At 43.9% G+C, this 22537-nt stretch overlaps 1 protein-coding gene across 1 annotated transcript in view; it reads left to right on the top strand.

Moving 5' to 3' along the window:
- The first annotated feature begins 111 nt into the window (after positions 1-111).
- Positions 112-22537, top strand: part of LOC139050555 (DDB1- and CUL4-associated factor 5) — a 22641-nt gene continuing 215 nt past the window's right edge. The window contains exons 1-7 of the mRNA XM_070527086.1: positions 112-500; positions 1575-1718; positions 5439-5475; positions 6947-7637; positions 11254-11436; positions 17114-17346; positions 18980-19042. Of these exons, the coding sequence (XP_070383187.1) occupies positions 299-500; positions 1575-1718; positions 5439-5475; positions 6947-7637; positions 11254-11436; positions 17114-17346; positions 18980-19042 (1553 nt within the window). The 5' untranslated portion in view covers positions 112-298. The remainder of the gene's footprint in view (positions 501-1574; positions 1719-5438; positions 5476-6946; positions 7638-11253; positions 11437-17113; positions 17347-18979; positions 19043-22537) is intronic.

Here is a 22537-nt window from a genome sequence, read left to right as displayed (position 1 = left end):
TTAAAATATTACTGTAATGTTCGAAGCGAAGCGCCTTTCGCATGACATGCAGTTTCTCCACCCAGAAGCTCCAAAGAACAACCGAAACTGAAACTGAAGGAAGCCAGCCAAAGTCAATATGGGAGTCTGAACATCAAGCACCAGCCGTGATGGAAAAAGGCAGACGCGCGGTTGATGGTCACAGTTTATGGGACTATACACATCAACATCGCGCGCACTTTTCGTTGAAAGCGTTTCCCACAAGCGCCACGTGCTTCTAGTACTTGTGAGATGAGTGCAAGCAGCATCGACTAACGAAATGGTCCTGCGAAGCCGAGCCAAAGGTAGCATCCTCGACTACGCTTCCCGGAGGCAGTACGACGCTGATCTTCGCTTCAGAAACGCCCTGATCCGCGACGGTCTTGTCTTCGGTCCCGATTTGTTCCGCAAAGACCTCTACGCGCACTATGGATGCGTTAACGCCATCGAATTTTCGAATGACGGTGACTGGCTTGTCTCAGGTAAGGCGCTGTCATCTTGCGGTTTAGCGCTCTGAGGATGGACCGTACGCCGTCTGTATCAGGTCTTCTAGAACTTCTCAGCAGATTATTTCCATCCGATGTCATACGGATTAGTGATCTTGTCTATCTTGTTGCTTCTGCATCCACTCGTGAGTGTCACCGACGTCCATGAGCAAATCAGCGCAGCAATCGTATTGGGCCCGTTTGTGCGCCGATCAGTAGCCTTGCTTTTCTTTTTTTAACGCAAGACGCGTGCTGGCTTTCCGTGTTCATTCTTAACCCAATATTCCTTATGTTCGCCTTGCGTAGAGAAAACCTTTAAGAGCACATTCAGCGTTGACATCAACAGGTTGCAGGAAAGTTGCTGAAACCGCATAGAGAAACGTACGCGCATTCTGACGCGGTGTCTGTCAAACTGCTTTGTGGCTAGAGTTTTTGAAATGTTGCTACAGAGCTTTACTTGTGTCCATGGACGGTGCCATCAGGAGTTGTTAATGTGTTAACAACCCATTCACATGGAGCGCGTTCGATGGTGATCGAGTCCCATCGAATTCCTCGATTACGACTGGCTCCTTTGCTCTGGCGGCAGAAGGCAGCCAAAAGCGATCATGAAACTCGATCCCGATCGGGTTCGATTCAAACGCACGATGTCGCAGCAGATCGATGCATTAAGTACGTTAAAAAGCAGGAAGACTCCAACCAAGATTTATTTTTAAATACCCGATGTTTCGGAGCCCGACCGGCTCCTCTTTCAGGGGTGAGATGACGTGAGGCGTTGGTTGGAGTTTTCCTTCTAACTCACTTGTCCCCAACCAGGCAGATATCTGCCGAATGTTTACCCTTGAATAAATGTGTTGTGTGTGATCGTTAAGCGAGGGCCACCGCGTGTGGCAGCGCAAATATGCGAGGATGGTCATCTGACAAGCAGGCGTATTGAGTCGGTAGCCCCTGCCAATCATCTAGACGGAGATTTCCCACAAGGGAAACAAGTTCAAGAAAACCTGAACGGTTAAAGCAACAACCACGGTAGATGTGCTGACAGCTGATTCATGTGTTTTGGCCAACTCATTTCAGGGGGAGACGACCAGCGGGTGCTTTTGTGGAATGTACAGGAAGCCATTTCAGGGCCAGGTCGGCCACACGCCATGAAAGGACACCATAACAGCAACATCTTCTGTCTCTGCTTTGACTCGTACCACAAGACTGTGTTTTCAGCCGGTATGTTGACCCACAGAGGAGCTAAGACAGAACCTGGTTTGCATGCGACACCATAAATTGGTCTTGTTTTAGAGCTGAAGTCAAAAACATACAAATGGTGCAGGCTTTTCCAGACTCACTTCATTTCCAACTCGTAGAGTAGGGGTATCCCTGGCAAAAAGCTGACACAAACTGCATGACAAAACTTAAGGGCCTACGAACAGCAGCTGGCAGTGGATTTCACAGAGAATTCAAAATATTGCAAAGCAATGCAGACAGTGCTGTATGGAAGTGATATCTGCATGAAAAACAGGCAGAGTGTGCTTTTTCTTGACGCACCAATACCGTTCAGTTAATAAACAGTGAAGAAATAACATAATGAACTCAAAATAAACGTAATTATTAAAGTAATTATATGTTATTGTCCTTTGCTTTGTCTTGGTCCATGCATTATGTTTATTATGCTTTTCGTGTGTGTACTTATGCATGTTTATTATGTGTTATTGCTGCTACATTCACTATTCAATCTGCACTGTAGTGCACCACTCAAAGGGTACCAAGCTGTTTGTGGTGATGTAATCAATAAAATAAATAATTAAGTCAATTTAGCTATTCATGTGTATTAGTACATTAGGTATAATAAACAGGCTGATCAAAAGGAGCTAGTCAACAGAGATGTAATGTTGGTTTAGCAGTCGTCATCATCTCATCTAAAAATTTCGCATTATGGACTTAAGGGTGGGGAAAAGTGATTTATCAAGGTAGGTCTGAGGTCGCACTTTGTTTTTTGGAACGGCGATGTGCTCCCTTTCATATTAGTGCTCCTCTTGCTTTGCGCCTTCACCTTGTTACCACTTGTACATTTTTCCACACTGTTTGCATTTTAATGCGGAAGAAATGTAAGGCCCTATACACCAAGCATAAGCCCTTCACAATGCTTCATTCAAGCCTCCCACAATGTCTGCAGTGAATGAAATAGGAGCTGTAAGTTGTAAATTTCTTACATGCGGTACTATGTCAACAATGACAGGACATTGCACGGCAACTGTGAAACATCAGCACTGAAGGAATGAACCTTAGTTGTGTTGACTTAGTGTTTCCCTTGACACACATGAATCAAGACATTTCATTCAAGGCAGCATCTAGTTGCACTGAACCACATTTTATCGAAGTGGAGAAAAGCATTTGAAGTGAAAATAGGATATTTCAGAAATACTTTGCCGCAAAAGGTACCTCAATGTGTTTAGCAGAAACAGAGTAATTGGCAATCAAACACGGCCTTTGCTGTGCGCCTGTTCCTTCTTCGATGCCTCGCACTGCAAAAGCTACGGCGCAGCAGGGTGTGCCTACAACACTCTGCCTTCCAATGGTCACCGTGTCGTGCAGTTCAAATTTCATTTTGGATGTTAACGTAGATGTCACAACTTCCGATTTTGGTGCCTACTATGCAATAAACATAAGCCAAATGCAGTTGTCCTCAGCGAGCCACTGTGCGCTTAGCCTGTGGACTCGTGACAGTACCCCGCAGCTGCCACGGTATCTATGCTATGTAGTCAACCGCAGCTACCAATGGCAGTTGTGTATGGGAATCCGCTTTATTACGAAATAAAGCATAAGCCTGCCTCCATAAGAGAGTATGGAAGCAGGCTTTTGTTGAAAAGAGAGCATTTGAGAAAGAGGTGATTTCACGATCCGCTTGCGAGCTCCACGTACCACGTACAACAGCAAGACTTGGCTGAGACCCGCCGTGGTTGCTCAGTGGCTATGGTGTTGGGCTGCTGAGCACGAGGTCGCAGGATTAAATCCCAGCCACGGCAGTCGCATATTGACGGGGGCAAAATGCAAAAACACCTGTGTACTTGTATTTAGGTGCACGTTGAAGAATCCCAAATAATCAAAATTTCCGGAGTCCTCCACTACAGTGTGCCTCATAATCAGAAAGTGGTTTTGGCATGTAAAACTCCATAATTATTTTTTTAAGAGTTGGCTGAGGTGTTCACAGCAGCATATGCTACCCGCAGACTATGTTATTTCACCAAGCCAGAGGGGTAGTTCGGGACCCTTTAAAGCCAGGGATATTGTCTAGAAGATTACAGTGCAGGAAGACTTCACCTGAATGAATTGCTCAAGTGAAATTATTGCTGAATGGGCTGCTAGCGTGGTATTATGCTCCCTTCTCCTGCTTGTGACCTGTTCTGGTCTGCTGTACTGTGTAAAATATAAATAAATGTAGGTGTGGAGGTTTGGCCATGAGCAGAGAAATTTTAGATTTCTTTGAACTGGAAGCTTTCAGTGATGTTCAATCAAGCGTTGTGTCACCTGCAAAACTTGAAAGCCTGTATTAAGAGAATGTGACGGTGATACATATTTGAGACATAAAAGCAGATAAAGTAACACCCAGGGTCGTTCAATGCGGCAGTAGGATAACTTAATGAATATGCTGGTGAGAACATGATTCACATGAGTGCTTCTAACAGCTGTCCTTATTTATTGTTAGTGAAAGCCACGAGCAAAGGGAAACTACAGTACAATTGACCCCAAAGTTCACGAACCACAAGATCTTAGAAGAAGCTTTTTGTGAGCAGCCTGTAACAGTAGCCAGTAAAACTACATTGTAATGTCGTTCAATATACTAGCAGAAGGTGAAAATGTAAATACCAGGCTGCGTTGTGAGACTGTGGAGATAGCTTTTTCTCGGTTTCCTTTGTCTAAACCATGTAATTGACTGTATGGGAAAGAAAAATACAAGACAGGATTAACTAGAAAGGAAATAATGCTTGTTGTATTCATCCTGAGCACACATTACCTAGCTACAGCACCCTGTCATCTAGTTTGTACGTAATGACTGTGAGCTGAATGAAACTTTAATCAAATCAACTTTTTTCTTGCCTAGCCCATTTGATTAGCCCACATTCAGCATCTGTGAACCAACTACTTAAAGGAGAGTAATGCAGAATTAGTTCTGTTGAAGTGGTTAGAAGTCCCTCTCAGAACAGCAATGCTATGGTTGCCAACTCTTCTGTGAGCGAAGTCAGGATTGGGGAGGGGGTCAGGGGGATGGCTGGCGATTATTTTCCCTGTCAGAATCACGACCCCCCAGTATGTACATGCAACTGAGTTGCATTTTAGTGCTAGCCTCCTGCTATTTTTAATGAAAAAAGTGCAGTAGTCGCCTGGCTAACGCAGCTACCATTACAGATTAAGGTACTGTCAATGGTTCAGAGCCTGCAGCAGAACTAGAACCATGACAAAAATGAAACTGCCTTTATGATTATGACAGTGCAACAGAAGACTAAAGAGAAGAGTGTGCTACCAAGCTGCAGGCATTATAAACAGGAAATATTATTTATTTATTCAGTAGAAAAAAAAGAAAAGTGAAATTGGAACATTTTGTCCTCCTGATAAGGTCCATTCACTTAGGACATGTATTCAAAAGTTGGGACTGTCCGACTAAATTTGGGACAGTTGGCAGCCCTAAGTGATGTATGTACTGCATAGAAACCATTGCGAATACTTTGTCAAAGCTTTCTGCATCACGCACATATTTAAGATTAAGTGATGGATCGTAACAGAAACTGCACTAAGTGGTGTTGCTCATACGGCATGTTGAACTAGGCAAAATAAAATTCTCATGTTTCATTATGCAAATTTCAGTGTTTATTTTCTTTAAAAATGTATCCCTCCCTCAGTGACTGTGGCATTTGTAGTAGTGCCCTCACTGACACCTTTGTCTTTTGGCAGGTAATGACGAACAAGTCGTGATACATGATGTCGCAACGTGAGTATATGTTCAAAGCATTTAATGACGCTATTATGCTGTTTGCAAGGATGCACTTGTTATGAACTTGACTGCTTTCATTACTGATAGAACATCTGACTAGCCACTTTCAAGCATTCCCGTGGTGATGTTTACATTCATCTTGTCGAAATAGAGCACGCTGTACATATTTGGTGGTTCATTCACCATAGTTCACCGTGCTCCAACTCAGCGCGCAGAGGTGCTCTCGTTTCCGAGCTGGGAGCATGATTGAGGTCATGTGGCTCAATCGGTCTGAGAGTAGGTAAACATTCAGCTGAGGCATGCTTAACCTGTCTCCAATGTTGAGAGGCCTCTACATAGTTGCAAACGTAGTAGGTGCCACTTGAATATGCCATGACATTCTGTACAGCATGGCCTCCTTTGTTACTTTCCTATGCCTGTAACTTCTTTTGTTTTGGGACACCATTGATGGTAACAATGATGCTCATCATCAGTGATTCTTTCCAGTTGAAACAGTAGCAAATGGCGAAAGGAGTTCAACATCCTTTTCTTGATGGGCAGACTCATTGGCAATGAGCTTTCGAAAGCAGTGCTATTATATTTTATATGCTGTTGCTGTATTTGTAATGCTAGTTCTACATTATTTACTGGAGCACTTGAGTAAACTTCGGGTGAAGTGCACCCACCAGTTACCCTGAATCAGTCGTGACACAGTGCAGTTAAAGCTTATCTTTCTGTTTGTCTGTGTGTGTGCATGTAAATACTGCTGATTTTATAATGTTTAGCAGAAGTCAAACAGATCTACACAAACAAAAATAATATCATCACGATAATACACACATAGTAACATGTACGTAATTTCGATTGCATGGATTAGAATAATGTAAAATTGAATATATTTAATTGTGTTAAAACAACCTGATCACAGGATAAGGATTGCTTATCACCAAATAATACATTCCAGTGATCAATGCTTCACAGGCATAAACTGTGCGTGAAGGTATTAGCGCAAACTAGGTCCATAAAAAGAAGCTCATATATAGTGCCCTGTCTTACAGGGCTTAGCAAGTGTTAAATCACTCATGTTAAACAGAAAACAAGAAGCAGTAACATGCAGAAGTTGTATTGAATAAGTAGTGCCGCAGGAGGAACGTTACGTCTACTCTTAAAGTGTGACAAACTGGAAGAATCTAAAAATTCACAATGATGAAGCAGGAGGTAACGTCAACTCGCTCTTTGCTTTGAAGAGAGACAGAAAGCTCCTTATTGAATGCGGAGAGTCCTGCCGGCGTATACGTAGGCGCATACGTGCTACTCTGCATAGGGAAGGGGATTGGGAACAGAAAGGCCCTAGGAGGAGAAGGAGGGTGGGAAAGGAAAGAAAGAAAGCTTTGGAGGAAGGTATAGACACCATTATGATGATTGCAAATAAAGAAATTGTGTTGCGATTTTAGTGATCCTAGTGTGACGCCCTCACTCTGTATTGCAGGGGTGCCACCAGGGATGTGTTCTTGCATGATGAAGCAGTCTACGGCTTATCAGTGCAACCTGGTAATGACTATGTATTTGCCAGTGCTAGCGACGATGGTTGCATTCTCGTGTACGATGTGCGAGAGCCAAGGTCCTCCGATCCCCTGCTCCTGGCCACCTCCAAGTCACCCTTCCATGCTGTCACCTATAACCCCGCCGAGCCGCGGCTCTTGGCCACAGCCAACTCGCGTGAGGGTGCAGCTCTCTGGGACGTGCGACGTCCACGCCACCACTTGCTCTGCTATGATCATGATGGCGCTATGCAGAGTGCCATGAGTGTGCGCTTTGACGATCGAGGCACCCGAGTGCTGGTTCTCCGACGGCGCCGACCACCAGCTGTCTTTTGGCTGGAGAGCAGGCAGCCTGTGGTCCAGCTGGACCACGTTGATTACTGCAACTCCTGCACCATGAAGAGCTGCTGCTTTGCGGGTCAGCGGGATGAGTATGTCATGTCAGGCTCAGATAACTTCCAGCTCTACGCCTGGAAGCTGCCCGACAATGTTGAGGACAGGACGAGCACAGATGGCAAGAGTGTCTGGGTGAGGCAGGCTCACCTGGTAATGCAGGGACATCGATCCATAGTGAACCAGGTGCGCTTCAACAAGGCATCCATGGTTGTGGCATCATCAGGTGTTGAGAAAATGATAAAGGTGAGTGGTGTCTTGAACTTTCTTCCATCTGAGAGTCTTAAACATTGATCATCATGCTCACTCACGAGTACACTTGCTCACACTTGCTTTGCACTCATTTCACAGGCACGAGAAAGAGCCTTAGTGAATGACAAATGCTGTGAGCACAAACAGGAGTGAGTGGAACAAGGACAGTCCGCAAAAATGTCCTGAAAGGTGTGAAGTTGAGAACCGACCAACCTGAAGACTATGAACGATAGATCCTGAACAACACATTCCATTACTAGTCGCTTTTTCAGTATCTGCATGAAACGGGCACACATGCTTATATTTAATTTCATTCTGAAGCTATGCCATGTGGCACCCCAAGGGAATAGTAGAAAGAGAGAGTGCCGGTGAGCTTGAGTGGATGTAGGTTTGTGAGCAAGTGCTAGTCAGTGGGAGTTGACGTGAGTACGAGCCTTAGTGAGTGCCGGTAAGTGTGAATGGAAGCGACTGTGAACATGAGTGCTAGTGAGCATTAGTAGCAATGGGAGTGAGCTTGTAAGAGTGTGAGTGCACATGGGCAACAAAAATATTGGTGACTGAGTATGCACGTATTCTTCTGATCTGTGGTCTTAAGTATGTTGATCATAAACGGGGGGGGGGGGGAGCGCTTTAGAGTAAAATCTCATTACTGTGCACGCCACATTAACGAATTTCTCAAATTTCTGAATATTTTTAAGATCCCCACCAGATTGCCTATATATCAAATGTAAAAATATTTTAGAACTACGAATTTCAATACAGTGCATATTTCAGAATAATGCACGTAGTTTATTTTCCCCTTTATAACCGTGGAACATCAGTATTATAAATTCTGCTAAAAGTAACAGCGCCACAACTCTCGCGTGAAACAGAAACTGCGAGCGCAGTGGCTATCACCATGTCGCAGTATCTATCATCGTCACCATCTCGAGTACCAACTGCTTCACCACAAACTTCGCCAAGATCTTCATGACAAAAGGTTTGGTGACGTTCGCACGAGATGCAGCGATGAACCCAGCTAGTGATGGTGCCAAGAAGAAGCGAAAGCAGTTTTCACTGCAGGACAAATTGGACGTATTGCAGGATATCTATTCAGGGAAAAAGCAAATCGATGTGTGCAGACATGTGTGGCATTGCCCCATCGACCACCACGACTATTTTGAAAGACCGAGACAAGATGTGTCAAGCTTCATCGGGAATTGTAACTCACTCCTACGAGGAAACAGCTGCGACTGGGAAACATTCAAAATGTGGACCAAGCTGTTCTCATGTGGTTCAAAGATGCCAGACTGCAAGATGTTCCCGTGTCTGGCCCAATGCTCCAAGAAAAAGCCTGCAAATTTGTCTATGCGCTTGAAAAAACTGGGTTCGACTCCAGTGCGGGTTGGCTTTTTCGTTTCCGCCAAAGAAACGGAATAACTTGCCAGGTAGTCTCAGGTGAGGAAAAGGCTGCTGACAGAGATGGTGAAAATTCCTGGCACAACGATCGTTTTCTAGAGGTGACTGAATCGTATTCTGAAGACAATATTTTCAACACGGATGAGAGCACATGTTTTTATCAGCTCCTGCCACACCGGACGATGCACTTCAAAAGGCAGCAGTGCAAAAGAGTGAAGAAATCACATCTTCACGGCACAGTCCCGCTCTGCTGCAATGCAACAGGCACGAAGAAAATTAAACCGCTCGTCATCGGCAAGTACGTGAAGCCTCGCTGCATGAAAAACGTCATGTCGATACCGTACAACTACCGCGCCAACAAGCAAGCCTGGATGACCAGAGAACTCTTTTCCGAGTGGCTCACCAAACTCGACCAAATGAGGAGGGATGACCGAAAAATTGTACTGGTTGTCGACAACTGCTCTGCTCACATTGTGAATGTTCGCTTGACTTACATTCGCTTGAAGTTTCTGCCGCCAAACAACATGTCCTTGCTACATCCCCTAGACCAAAGCATTATAAAGAGCGTGAGAGCAGAATTTCTTAAGCGCCTTGTGCAACGATTGTTTATCGACCTCCGCCCGGCACCAAAATACCTTCATTATATTTAATATTCATCACAAGCGTAAGTGATCACTGCATGGAGATCGATGTAAGACGTCTTCATCCTGAAGTGGATATAAATTAGGCTGATGGTGGTGATAAGCTTACCCACTGTTAATGGCAAAAATAAATTTGTGATTAGATTTATGTGAAATAAACGCAAGCGCTAAGCCTCCAATACACCATCAGAAAGTCTCCTATCAATTTTGATGGCCCGTCGGTGGCTTGCCATGCCAATAAATGGCACAGAAGCAGTGCTAAATTGCAAACGTGCATTACAGTGTCATTATGCAACCATGCAACTGGTGTGGTCACACGATATGGGTGCTGTAGGTTTGCCAAGCTGTTGGTCAAAACAAGCATATTCATCTAGGATGTGCCATTTTCAGTTGCTTTTGCTGAGAGTTTGATATTTCTGGTTAATAGAATGGAAAATTGGGCTAGTTGGTTTACACTAAGCATCGTCTTAAGTAGCGCTAACTTCACGAAACACAAAAACAAAGAAGGGAGACACACATGGTAAACTTCAGTTGAAAGTTGTAGCACTTGATGGTGTGTCCCCCTTGTTCGTTCACATTTTTCATGAAGTCCATGCTACCTAAGACCATGCTTAGATATTTTTGGTATGAGAATACGTATTTCGAACTGTGAGCGAGCAGATATATTTACTCTGCTCTAACCAATAGTGCCTCTGATTTTGCATTTTCGGTTTTGTTGTAGCATTCGGGTTCTACTCATTGAAATAAAGCCCAACCAGTCGAATTCTTGTTTCACTTCATTATGTCTGACAATTATTTATATCCATGTTCATCATATGGAGGTTTGACTTACTTCCAATGTCTTTAATGCATCTGCTATGGAATGCCCCTTATTCAATGTGAGCCTGTGCATGACACTATCACCTTCTGATCTGGCACAAGAATACAAGAACAAGCATTATTTTTATGCGAAGCATATTACGAGAGCTCAACCCAGCTCCTCAGGCGCGGCGGTGTCGCCTTCCATACCACGTGACACCATGACGTCAGGACAGAGGAGGAAACGGGGCTCCAACTCGCGCCGTCGCTCGCTGCGTCGCCCGCCGCATCGGACGCGGTGAGCGTCGAGCAACGCAGCGTTCGGCGCGACAACGATTTATTCATGAAGCGCAACGCCGCAGACACCGACACCGACGACACCGGCTTTTCTGCGACACGAGCTCCTTAACGCTGTCGTGTTAAAATAAAGGCTAGTATGCTTCGCATCCTGGGCGTAACCTTAGCTAAGCCACAGCCATTTTTTTTTTGTACCTAAATACAGGTGTAAGCACACAGTGCCTCTTTATTACATCATCAGTGCACATGTGTCTATAATCCTCTGAATAATGTCATCATCTTGCTGTGCATAATGTGCAGCTGTACTTTTTGTTACATGTTTCCATAGAAGGCGGCACTAAGAAAATGGGGCTTCGTCATAACTTTTTAAAAGAGTGTCCTGTAAGACTTTCTGAGTTTGCACTTCATGAAGTTGCGTAAAGCTCAGTTTACATGGTGGAAACTGATGCCTCCGCTGCCTTTCCACCGTGCCGCAGCTTTGGAGCAGCCTGCCACTTCCAGGTGGCTTGCATTGCAGCCACTCCGAGATGCGTCGGCGCCGCTACACTTACCAAGAGTATGTGAATCTTGTACTGGAGAGTGGCCAGCTGTCCAGCCATGACTACAGCCACAAGTCAGTGGAGGAGGACCCACGCATGATGGCCTTCTTTGACACACTGGTGGGTTTAGTGGCGTAGCCAGAACTTTCGTTCGGGGGGGGGGAGCTCATGTTGCAGCTCAGCCTGCTCCTTATAGAACTTGTTGAGGGATCAAATACATGAATAATAACTGCATTGGCATTGCCAAAGATGCTGCAAACGAATTCTTGAACGCTACACACTTTTAAGACAAGTAATATATGTATTTTTTCATATAAAAATATACTCGTATATTTCAAAAATTGTGCTCTAAATAACTGATATCAATGCTTCCATGTTTTCTGTCTATTTAATAAGTAAAGAAAATATCACATGAACTTTAGAACTATATCAGTTTGAAACCCGCCAAGCAGTGCATACCGCTGATATGAAAAATGTAAAGGCCATGAAATGAACAATTTGAGACAAATAATTCAATGAAACTTAGTTTACATTTTTGTACATATGCAACGGCCAGAGAAAAATCTCTGTATGATGCTGTTCTTTGTTACAATGTATTGTGCAGGAGCAGCTATCACGGGTAGTGTATTGTGAGTAATTGCACTGAAATTACAGTCGCAACAGAGAGCACATACAAAAAGCAGGAATTTTGCAAAATATACGAGGGCAAATCAAATGAAAGTGAGCCAATGCAAATATATCACAAATGGGGTACTTTATTTAAAAGTAGTTTCCATGAGCATTTAGACATTTGTCGTACTGACTAACGAGTAGCGTGATTCCTGTCTCGTAAAACTCCTTGGGTTTCTGCTTCAAAAATTTTGTAACTGACTCTTTCCCATCATAGTGCGACAGGAATCTGATTCCCTTGAGCTGTTTTTTCAGAATACCCCAAAATGTGGAAGTCGCTAGGCGACAGATCTGGGCTATACGGCGGATGTTGCAGCTTTTCCCACTTGAACTTTGCCAGTTTTGCTTTAACCACATCAGCAACGTGGGGATGGGCATTGTCATGGAGCAAGATGACCCCATTACTGAATTTTCCACGTCATTTGTTCTTGATTGTGACACGCAGCCCATCCGGTGTTTCACAATGTCGGAAACGATTGACAGTCTCTCCAGGTTTAGCAACTTCAATCAGTAATGGCCCCTGACGATCGAAAAAGAGTCAACGGCACCTTTCCAGCAGAAATGACAGCCATTGCTTTCTTTGAAAGTGGTGAATTCGAATGTTTCCAGTGTAAGCTTTGCCGTCATGTTTCAGGCGTGTAGTAGTGGCACCATGATTAGTCCCCGGTCACAATTGCAGACAAGAAGTCGTCACCCTTGTTATGATAACAGATTTGATGGCTCAAGGCAGTGCCAAACCTCTGTCTTCTGGCAGTGGTTCAAAATTTTGGGCATCCATTATGCACACAAGAGCTGATAACCGAGATGTTCATGAATTATGGTGTGACCCGAACCGTGACTGATGTTCACACAGCCTGCCAATTCATTGATGCTTATCTTCCATTCTTGTCTAATCCGCTCATCAACCTTTGCAATTATGTTGGGGGTGATTGCACGGTGACTTCGGCCCGGTCTTGGATCGTCTTTGCAACTTTCACGTCCTTCTTTGAACCGTTTGCTCTAACGCGTCACAGTGGGCAATGAAATGCAATGTTTAACGTACACGGCAGCCATATGGCAACTAATTTCTTTTTGGGAAACACCTTCAGCTGTCGAAAACCTCACGACACCTCACTCTTCAACTTTTAGAGTATCCATTATGTCACGCAAACATGTTCAACCCAGTGTGTGAGAGCACTAAAGAACCTTTATCCTCACACCTGCATGTCACTTTTGTAAATGTTTTGTAGATGCCTGTGTGCTACGCGTATGCCTCGCAGATAACGAACCAAACCATTATTGCGCTGTATGGGTTGGTGCACTTTCATTTGACTCATCCTCATACATTAGAAATGCAAAGATACAATGGAATATACAGATACGAATATAGGTCTTGATGACGGGCAAAAAAGTGTCACTGGAAACAAAGTTCACTGCACGTATACACAAAACCTCGCAACAAGATATTTAAATATACGTATAAGTCTCCAATAAATCTATTTATCTAAGAAAAAGTCACTGTATTTAATGCGTCAAACAAGGCAAAAAAATGTTGCGCAACCACATATTCGTAGATCACAGCGCCCCCTCCCTCCACTCCTCATGATGTATCACGTGCGACAGGAAGCAGCGCACTTCCTCCCCACTTTTCTCCTTTGTGCACACAAGACTGAGCCACCATCGTTGGCTCAACCATGCCACCCCCCCTCACACATACAGCATGCAGCGCGCGGTCACGATGTCATCACCCTTGGACTTTATACGGAACATGAGGGCAACGGCGATGGCAGGAATGCGAATGGAGTGTCCATATAATTGCTACCGCAGTAATATAATAGGAGTATCCGGCAACTGAACTGTCCCATGGCCCATTACTTTCTGCAAAAGAAGAAGTAACAAAATTGAACTTTCACCATGCGACAATTTGCGGCACCGCAAGAATGTCTTTTTTTGCTTTTGCGAAGCGAGGACACTGAAATGAAAAACGCAAAGGAAAGCATGTTGGCTTCAATCGAATGCCTACTTTGGATACCTAATTTCATTTCATTTATTTCACCCGCAAGGTACATACTACATTATAGAGGGGAGGGGCTAAGAGAATACAAAGTAAACATTGGTAAAAGTAACTCAAACAAAATAAATAACAACAGTAATGACTGCAAATATTGAGTTGACATCCGATGACAACAAACGGGGGTACAAAAGATATAAATACAAATGTGATGTACACGATGGTGAAGAGGTTCGAAAAACATATTATGTGCAGTAGATTTACAAAATGCATTAACTTTTTTTATCATGATGCTGATGAAAACGCTGCAATAGAGAAAGGTACATACACATAGGCAAGACAAATGGTAAGTATATTACAAAAGTTCGTTTTCAAGTGCGTTTCTAAACATAAGTGGATTAATTATACCTGTTAATGAAGGGATAAACTGTTCCAGTCTTTGCTAGTCATTGGTAAGAATGAATTCGCGCCCATGATAGTATTGAAATGCGATAAGCTAACTTTCTGATTGTGGTCACGGCGAGAAGAAATGAAAGGTGCTGGCTTGATCCAAAGAATGTGTAAAAAGGTGTTATGATAATATATCTTGTGAAAAAGAGAAATGTGTGAGTGTTTTCAGCGGTCGGATAAGAGAGGCATGTTTAATAAACATTTCATGTGTGTTATGCTTGCTGTCCGATTCAAGTTACTTAAAATGAAACGGGCTGAACGGTATTGTATAGCTTCCAGCGTGTGTATTAGTGTTGAATGCCAGGGATCCCATATTGATGAAGCATACTCAAGTTGCGAGTGAACGTAAGTGGTATACAGTAATTGTTTTAATGATGATGGTGCATGAGAAAAATTTCGGCGCAGGTACCCTGAAGTGCAGTTAGCTTTGGACACTGTAATATCAATATGTGATTTCCAAGACAAATTCCAGTTATGGTCACTCCTAAATAACGATACGAGGTCACACATTCCAATGATGTATTAGTGAGAGAATAATTAGGAGAACTAGAGTTAGTACAAGAAACCCTCATAGTTTTGCACTTCTTAATGTTAAGTTGCATTTTCCACATGGTGCACCAATCAGTTATTCTATTTAAGTCAGTTTGCAGAGCTGTTACATCACAGTCATTGGAAATTTAGCGGTATATCACACAATCGTCTGCAAATAAACATATCTTTTATGAAACATTAGTAGGTAAGTCATTCATGTATATAAGAAACAAAAGTGGGCCCAGGACAGATCTTTGAGGGACGCCTGAGCTGGCAGGGGCTAAAGAGGAGTTAGATTCATTAGCAATTAATGTGGCTACCGAAGGAATATTGAAGAAAACGTGAGTTGCTTCGTCCACAGAGAACCATACACATACTGCTCGGTATCCTAAACTGCGAGACAAGACTTTCCGGAGAAGTTGCACTCAAGTGAATACGTTCCAACCCGTCAAGCCTCGCAGTGATGGCGGCGCGTGACCATTGTTTCTTTTACTCGTCTGCTAGCTCCAAAACTCTGCCAGGCAAAAATCTACTCCGCCAGAGAATAACGAATGTGCATTGAAGTGTGCCACATGGTGGCCGGGGCAACACAAAAAAAGCGCATGCGCTCTAGCTGGCTCTGGCAAGCCCACGGGTAGCAAGAACAAAAAAATTGAAGAGGCTCAATGTGTCCTCACGAATAAAAGTCAAAGTAGAAAAATACATCAGAACGTAGTTACCTTTGCTGGCTTTAATGTCTTGACATGAATGCTTTGGCGCTGGTGAAAAAGAAATGTTGATCTGTGACATGACAGCAAAAATGAGCCACCGCAATGCTTCGCTTCATTGGACCTCGCTGCGTGCTTTGTCAACTTGTCTCATAGTGTATTGATTTGACTTGTCTAGTTGTATGATCCGATGTACGACTTTTAAAAAGTCAATGCACCTTTGGAGTCAAATGTTTATAAGAACATTAAACCCACAAAGTTCCAGAATTTAAAATGTAAAGCCCGACTTTGAAAATGTCAATGCACCTTTTGCATCAAAAGTCTATCAGAACTTTATACCCATAATGTTTCGGAATTGAAATCCATGCGCTCCATAGATTCCGCCGCCTCCACGAGATGCCGCGACGAGCCCGCTCACCGTCAAAACGCCCTTGAAACTTTGTGCTTGGATTGTGCACAAAGTTTGTGCATAATTGTGCTCAGATTGTGCTCGGATTTGTGCTCCTTGCGTTGTGACTCCTGTGACGTTGTGAATCCCCATAAGAGCCCCATGGCTACGCCCCTGGGTGGGTTATATGAAAGCGTGCACAGCTGCAGACAGTGCCAACACTGAGCCTTTGATGGGACATTCAAAGGCCAACTGTTAAAGGTCCTCACCAGGTTTGGGAGTTGCAAACAGACAAGAGCAGTGCATAGATTACATCTGTAAAGTATCAAATGGCTGCATGGTGCGAAAACAGCTAAAGTTTTCAACAAAAGCCTGTGTTCCCTTCTTCTCACGGGAGCCCCGCTTCCCGCTGGAAAATAAAGGTCACATGCATATTCACCTGTATGTCATATGCACTGCTTGCAGTGTCACTGATTATGGAATGGGACTTTTGTAAATCATCGTATGCATTATGCAAGAAACCATCAATAATGAACCATATTTCAATACTTCCGGCGTATAACCAAAAATTTCAATGCAGCCTGGTGAGGAACTCTTTTAGTGTTATCGTAACCTCTTGTGTTTTTTTCAGTGCATGTCCAATGACACCGAAATCGAGGGCCACTTAGAGGTCGCCCCTTTGTAGTACTACCATAAGGCCAAAGCAGGTGGTTACTAATTCAGGCGTTGATGACAGCTGAATCAGTGAATGCAATTTTCGTTCCCATCCCTTTTTTTTCTTTCTTTCTTTTACTACATTGCCACCAGTCACTTTCCTGGCCTGGACACTAATATTTCTGCTGTTAACATTTTATCTGTGTATGTACCAGTGGGAACATATTGATTGACGATTGGTGTTTGTTCAGATGTGAAAGGTTTTTCAGCCGGTGTCTGTACATATGAGGCACGGACAGAAAAAATTCCTCACTTCTGAAAACTAGTGGAGGTCACCTAAGGCCACAATGTTTTGGAACCCTTGCAATACATCATGCTATTCCGTAGAATGAATAATGGTGTTTGCAGGTTGAACGAGAAGCTGAGGGTTGGTCATCATCCGATTCAAGCCAGTGCAACAGAGCGAGGACTTTGTCATCATCGTCGTCATCGTCATCATCATCATCGTCGTCATCATCATGCGACTTGTCCAGCGAGGATGAAGAGACCATTCAACATCTGCTGAGCCTTCGCCGGCTGAGGCAGCGGGTCAACACATCGGATAGTGAGGACGGCTGGGTGCGATCCAGTCCCACTCTACCGTAAGACACAACTCTTTCCAGTTTTTCCATCAAGGACATCCTGTTTAAGTGAACTCGCCCATATTAAGAGGGCATGCAAAGACGTTTAGCATGTAGTCGTAGTCATAATTTGTACTGATCCAAATTTATCAGTGTATTGATCATTCTACTGATCATGGTCATAAACTGTACAGTCGAACCTCGCTACAGCGAGCCTCATCCAACACGGAAATATCTTCATTATGTCTTATGTTTGTTAAAAGTGAACATGCTGATAGACAGAATTGCAATAAGGTCTGTGCGTAAGAAACACAAGTGCGATGCCTCTGACAGGCCAGCAAAGGTACTACTACTGACAATTTTGATGACCCATTGGCAACATACTAGCCCAACACCATGACACAGGAACTACACTATATGTCAAATGCTGGTTGGGCATCGTCATCAATATGCAATTATGTGATCAGTGAGATCACAGAAGATGAGCATGTTAGTTTGCCAACTGCAAGCCTGCCATGCCACGCTGCTGGCTGTATCCACTGCGTAAAGTTGCTTTTGCTCAGTGTTTGACAGCTTTAAAAAAAAAAAAAAATCAGCACCGTGTTTGTCTCCTTCTCATTCTGGTCCTGTCGTTTAGCGCTGTTTGAATTTTATTGCCACTACTAGATTACATTTTTTGAGCTGCGAGCAAACAAATATTCATGTCATCGTAACTGATCTCGTCTTAGATTTTGTATTTGCAGCATTGTTATAAGTCACCTTCCGTTAATTCGACCCTCACAGGGCCAATGAGATTGGTCGTATTATCCAGTGGGCCCAATTAAACAAGAGGCACAAGAAAGCACCAAAACGCACCACTGATTCATATGGCCATACTTGCCCTAATTCTAACACGTCCCTGAACCGAATGCGCGTACACTTTTTATGGGTTCAAAGCAGAAATTGAATATGCAGCTGATTTTTTTTTGCAAGAAAAATTTAGCATGCCTCTGATTCTGGCACGAAGAAAAAGATGAAATCAGTGAGCTTTGCCTTCACAAAATAGAATTTTATTTACTTAAGGACCCACTCTCCAAGCCCTGTCAAAAATGTTCACTATACAAGAAGCTGTGAAGTGCGGCAGTCTATGGAGTGTTCTAATGCAAAAGTTTAAAAAAAAGAACAGTTCAGTGTCACCCAGCATGAGAGCAATTTATATCTTGGGAGGCCATTACGGCCTGACACGAGCTGCTTGCTCGCAACAGAAGACTCCATTGCCTCTCCCACATCAGAGTGGAAGACCTCCACCTCATTTCGTTTGTCTCCTTTCATTTCTTGCCGCGTACCGCATTTCTATAGACAGTTCTGTGTACTCTGTGTGTCACAGAAATTCCAGAGTTCACGCTGCTGCTGTCTATTAGTGTGCTACGGACAAAGCGCCTAATGTGGAAACGCCACTGTGCTGATGGCCAAAGTTGCTGCGTCGAGGAGAAGAGTGCACAGGCTTTTGTTTGAACTTTCATGTGTTTTCACAGTTTAGATCTCACTAATACATTCGAGTTACGATAATCACCACATGGTTACACACCACGCTTGCCTGTTTGCAGTGCCCAAACCTAGCGAGAAGCCCTTTTGAGCAAATTTGCACATCACGGCCATCTTCTTTCTGCTGCAGGCCTGTAGGAGGTGAACCAGAAGAGGGGCCGCAGTCCAGCCAACCGGCAGACGAGTCCAGCAGGTGAGGATGGCGATGATGCTTTCTGCTGCTCCCTTTGCAGAAATAAATCAACAGCTGTCCGACTCATGCCAGCATTGAGAAACAACAAAAAATGATGTGAAGGTTACTGACTCTTGTCTGCTTGCACTTTTTGTAGGAGACATCCATCACCGAAGTTTGGCAAGCATTCTTTTTAACCTTCAGAACTGATGGTGGTTGTCACTCGAGAGTGCTAGACACAGATGACTGCCAAACAAAGACTGCCTTGCACAGAGCTACAATATGTATATAATTTTAATGAGTCTGTCACCATCCGTTACTGCTACAGTGGAATGCACTTTTCGCCTATAGTGGTGACAGATTACACCACCATACCATTGCAAAAAAAAAAATTAACCAACAATTACGATACTCCCCAATGCGAAATTTGAGCACAGCTCTATACGTGTTTTTATTACGCTATATATTGGCTGGCCTTGACAATGGTCTTGTGCGGTACATTGCGAACATATTGGAGTGTGGCACCATTGCCTTGCTTATCTGGAGATCGTGAGAGCAAGCCCCACGCGCTGGCCCCACAATTCACAAAGCCGCCAACAAATCTCCCAGATGATGCGCGATTCTGGCACCGTCTCGTAGCCATCATCATCGCACTACGCTTTTCTTCTCACACTTTCGCCTTACCCTCCTCCACTTTTTACATCATGGTTCCGCTGTTCCCTCCTCCCCACTTTTATCCTTGTGCCTATTCTCTCTCACCGCTTTTTTCATCCCCTGTTGCGCACCGCATTCGCTCTGTTATGCCAGGAACACCTACGCTTGCCGCAGGAACGGACACGTAAGAGCCGCACTCTAAAATCAACATTTTAAAGTGATAGCTTCAAGGGCCCCGTTACGCAGCGAGCACGAGGCCGCCAGAATTGAGGGTGAGTAAAAACGCTATGAATCACTGTGTGTTCAAGGTTTGTACCAATCACAGAGCGGCAATTGGTTCCTCGAATACCACCAAATGGCGCTCGCCTCCATGCATTCGAAGAAGAAGCGCCTCCGGCTGTGTGGGGGAAAGAAAAAAAAGAACCTGAATGCTCGCCTTCATGTATAGTGTTCACCGTGAGCGTTTCCTGGTAAACATTGCGGTTAGATAAGCTGCAGTTGCCAGGCTTCTAAGCTTTTCTTTCGAGGAACCCATATAGGTTTCCTTTGTAGCACTCAGCTATGTTTGGGTGTATGTCTCATTTTCCCTTTATTAATTATTTCTCTCCATCTTATGGGTTTCCACAGAACTACTGCGTCAAACTCTTGCCTTTGCTTCCGAGTTGTTGATAAATTCGACTTCGCCTGCCATCTGCTAGCCACCAGGTTAGCTCAGATAGTAGAGTGGCTGCCCCGGAAAGTCTTTGATCCCGGGTTGGAGTCCCGGACCAGGACAAATTTTTTTTTCAACTGCGAAGCTTTTCTGTCGAGGAACCCGAATGGATTTCCTTTGTAGCACTCAGCTACGTTTGGGTGGATGCCTCATTTTTCCTTTATTAATGTTTTCACTATTTGTTGGAACTGGCATGTAAGCATAAACCTTAGATAATGTTTTCATCCAATGATTAGAGGATGCATGCTGAATAGATTTCGTGCATGTCACTATTGGTGGATGTTGACCAGCTATGCTGGTGTATGCAACAAAAAAGTTGAACGCAGCCCATCAAGCATTATTTTCATGCTGTATAGTTCTCTACTGTATTGACTGGATGCTTGTTGATGCGTTGTACCAAAAGTGGCACATTGAAAGTACAGGCCCAGTATATGCACTCTCGAGCACTGAAATTTACCGGCATTGGTATTGTGCACCAATGCTGGCATCATAGAGTTTCTCACAAATACTGCTGGAGTGAGCAAGCACAATCACTAGAGGGAAACCTGGAACTAGTTTCTTCGGGAGCGTGGGTATTATTTATCATTTTCAACAAAATACTGCGTTCCGAGTGCGATGATTCGAAATGATTAGGCATGTGCAGAGACACTTATTGTACCTGTACATATAAAGCGCAATAGATGAGGCCCGAAGCCAATAGCTGAACAATCATGGTGTCAGAGTCCCCTCTAGCAAATTTTGTACAGAACTATGGCCTATATCCCATGATTACCAAAGGAATTTGCAGGCTCATGTGATGGTAGAAAAAAAGTGTTTTCTAGTACTGCGATAGTGCTTGCACGTTCCTCACGATGCCCTAACTAGCATTTATGCCGTCATTGCAAAGCCTGCCAGTTGTTTTACCCATTGCATGCAGACGATTCCAGCAGCTCTTCAAAGTGTGTCTCACAGACTCAATGTTGGTGGCATTATCTAATGGTGTTTTTCACTGGTCGTTCTGGAGCAGCCAATCCAATCTGCCAAATCTGCCAGTGGAGCGCAAGAATGCTCCATGATGGATCATACCGGAAGTCTGTGCGCACATGTCACGCAAACCAACTTCTTCTCTGTATGTTTCCATGGCAATTGAAGTCGCCGTCCCACAGCGTTTGTCCCATTTCCGTCCAAATCCGTGCCTCAGCAGTGGAGCAAATGAGAGCAATCTAGCATGGAGCCAGTTGATCCAACACAACCAGAAGAAAGTGCGAACCTGCTGCAGATTAGTCGATGAAATCTGGATTTGCAGCCGTGGAGCAACAAAATCCTGCTGCTCCTGATCGCCTAGTGAAAAACACCATAACACAAAAGTTCTTCGGCACACGTGAACGATAACTTTAGGATTCACTGTTGGGCCAATTCACCTTGCATTCTAACAAGGATGTATTAGTACTGGAAACATCTTAATCATTTATATCAGCCAGACAAAATGATGAGTAAGCAATCGCCTTATGAAGCATGCACATTTGGTCATAAATGTTACTTTATTTGGATGCTAGGTGCAACTTCGGGAAACAAAGGTTAGGGGTAAGAACAGTACAGCTCAGTTGTCTTCAGAGCCATTCTGTCATGAAAAGAAGTGCCTCTATCTGTATCAGTGATGCATCTACAAGCTTGCGCACTTCCACTATAAATTCACGATTGATGCTCTTTGTCTTGCACATTTTTTTATGTCGTAGTCTTGTGCAGTGACCTGGTGATGTGATAGGGTGCATGCACTCCAAGTAGTACTGTTATTAAACAGTTTATACCAGTGCTAATCCTTTTCTGTTAAATTTGTGTCTGTCCTGCATTTTGCTCTTATGTACCCTGGTTCTGTTTAGCCTAGCAAGGCCGAGAACAGAAAATGTTCATTGTTGCAGTGTAAAGAATGATCTTGGTAAAATCAAAACCAAGAAGCATATGTTGAACAAGGGTCGACAGTGCACAATGCTGCACTGAACTGTCACTTGGGGCCTTATTTTGTAGCTTGAAGAAGCCTACACATGCATTAAAGTACTTGCAAGTACACACTCCCAGTGTTTCCCAACGTCTTTCAGAGAGAATTAGCTAGAACTTCGCAAGTGGGCACTACCAAGAGGGCACTACCAAGAGGGCACAGATTGTAAAGGCAT

This window comes from Dermacentor albipictus, chromosome 10 (assembly GCF_038994185.2).
Source record: "Dermacentor albipictus isolate Rhodes 1998 colony chromosome 10, USDA_Dalb.pri_finalv2, whole genome shotgun sequence".
NCBI lineage: Eukaryota > Metazoa > Arthropoda > Arachnida > Ixodida > Ixodidae > Dermacentor > Dermacentor albipictus.
This window is presented reverse-complemented; position numbering and strand designations above follow the sequence as displayed.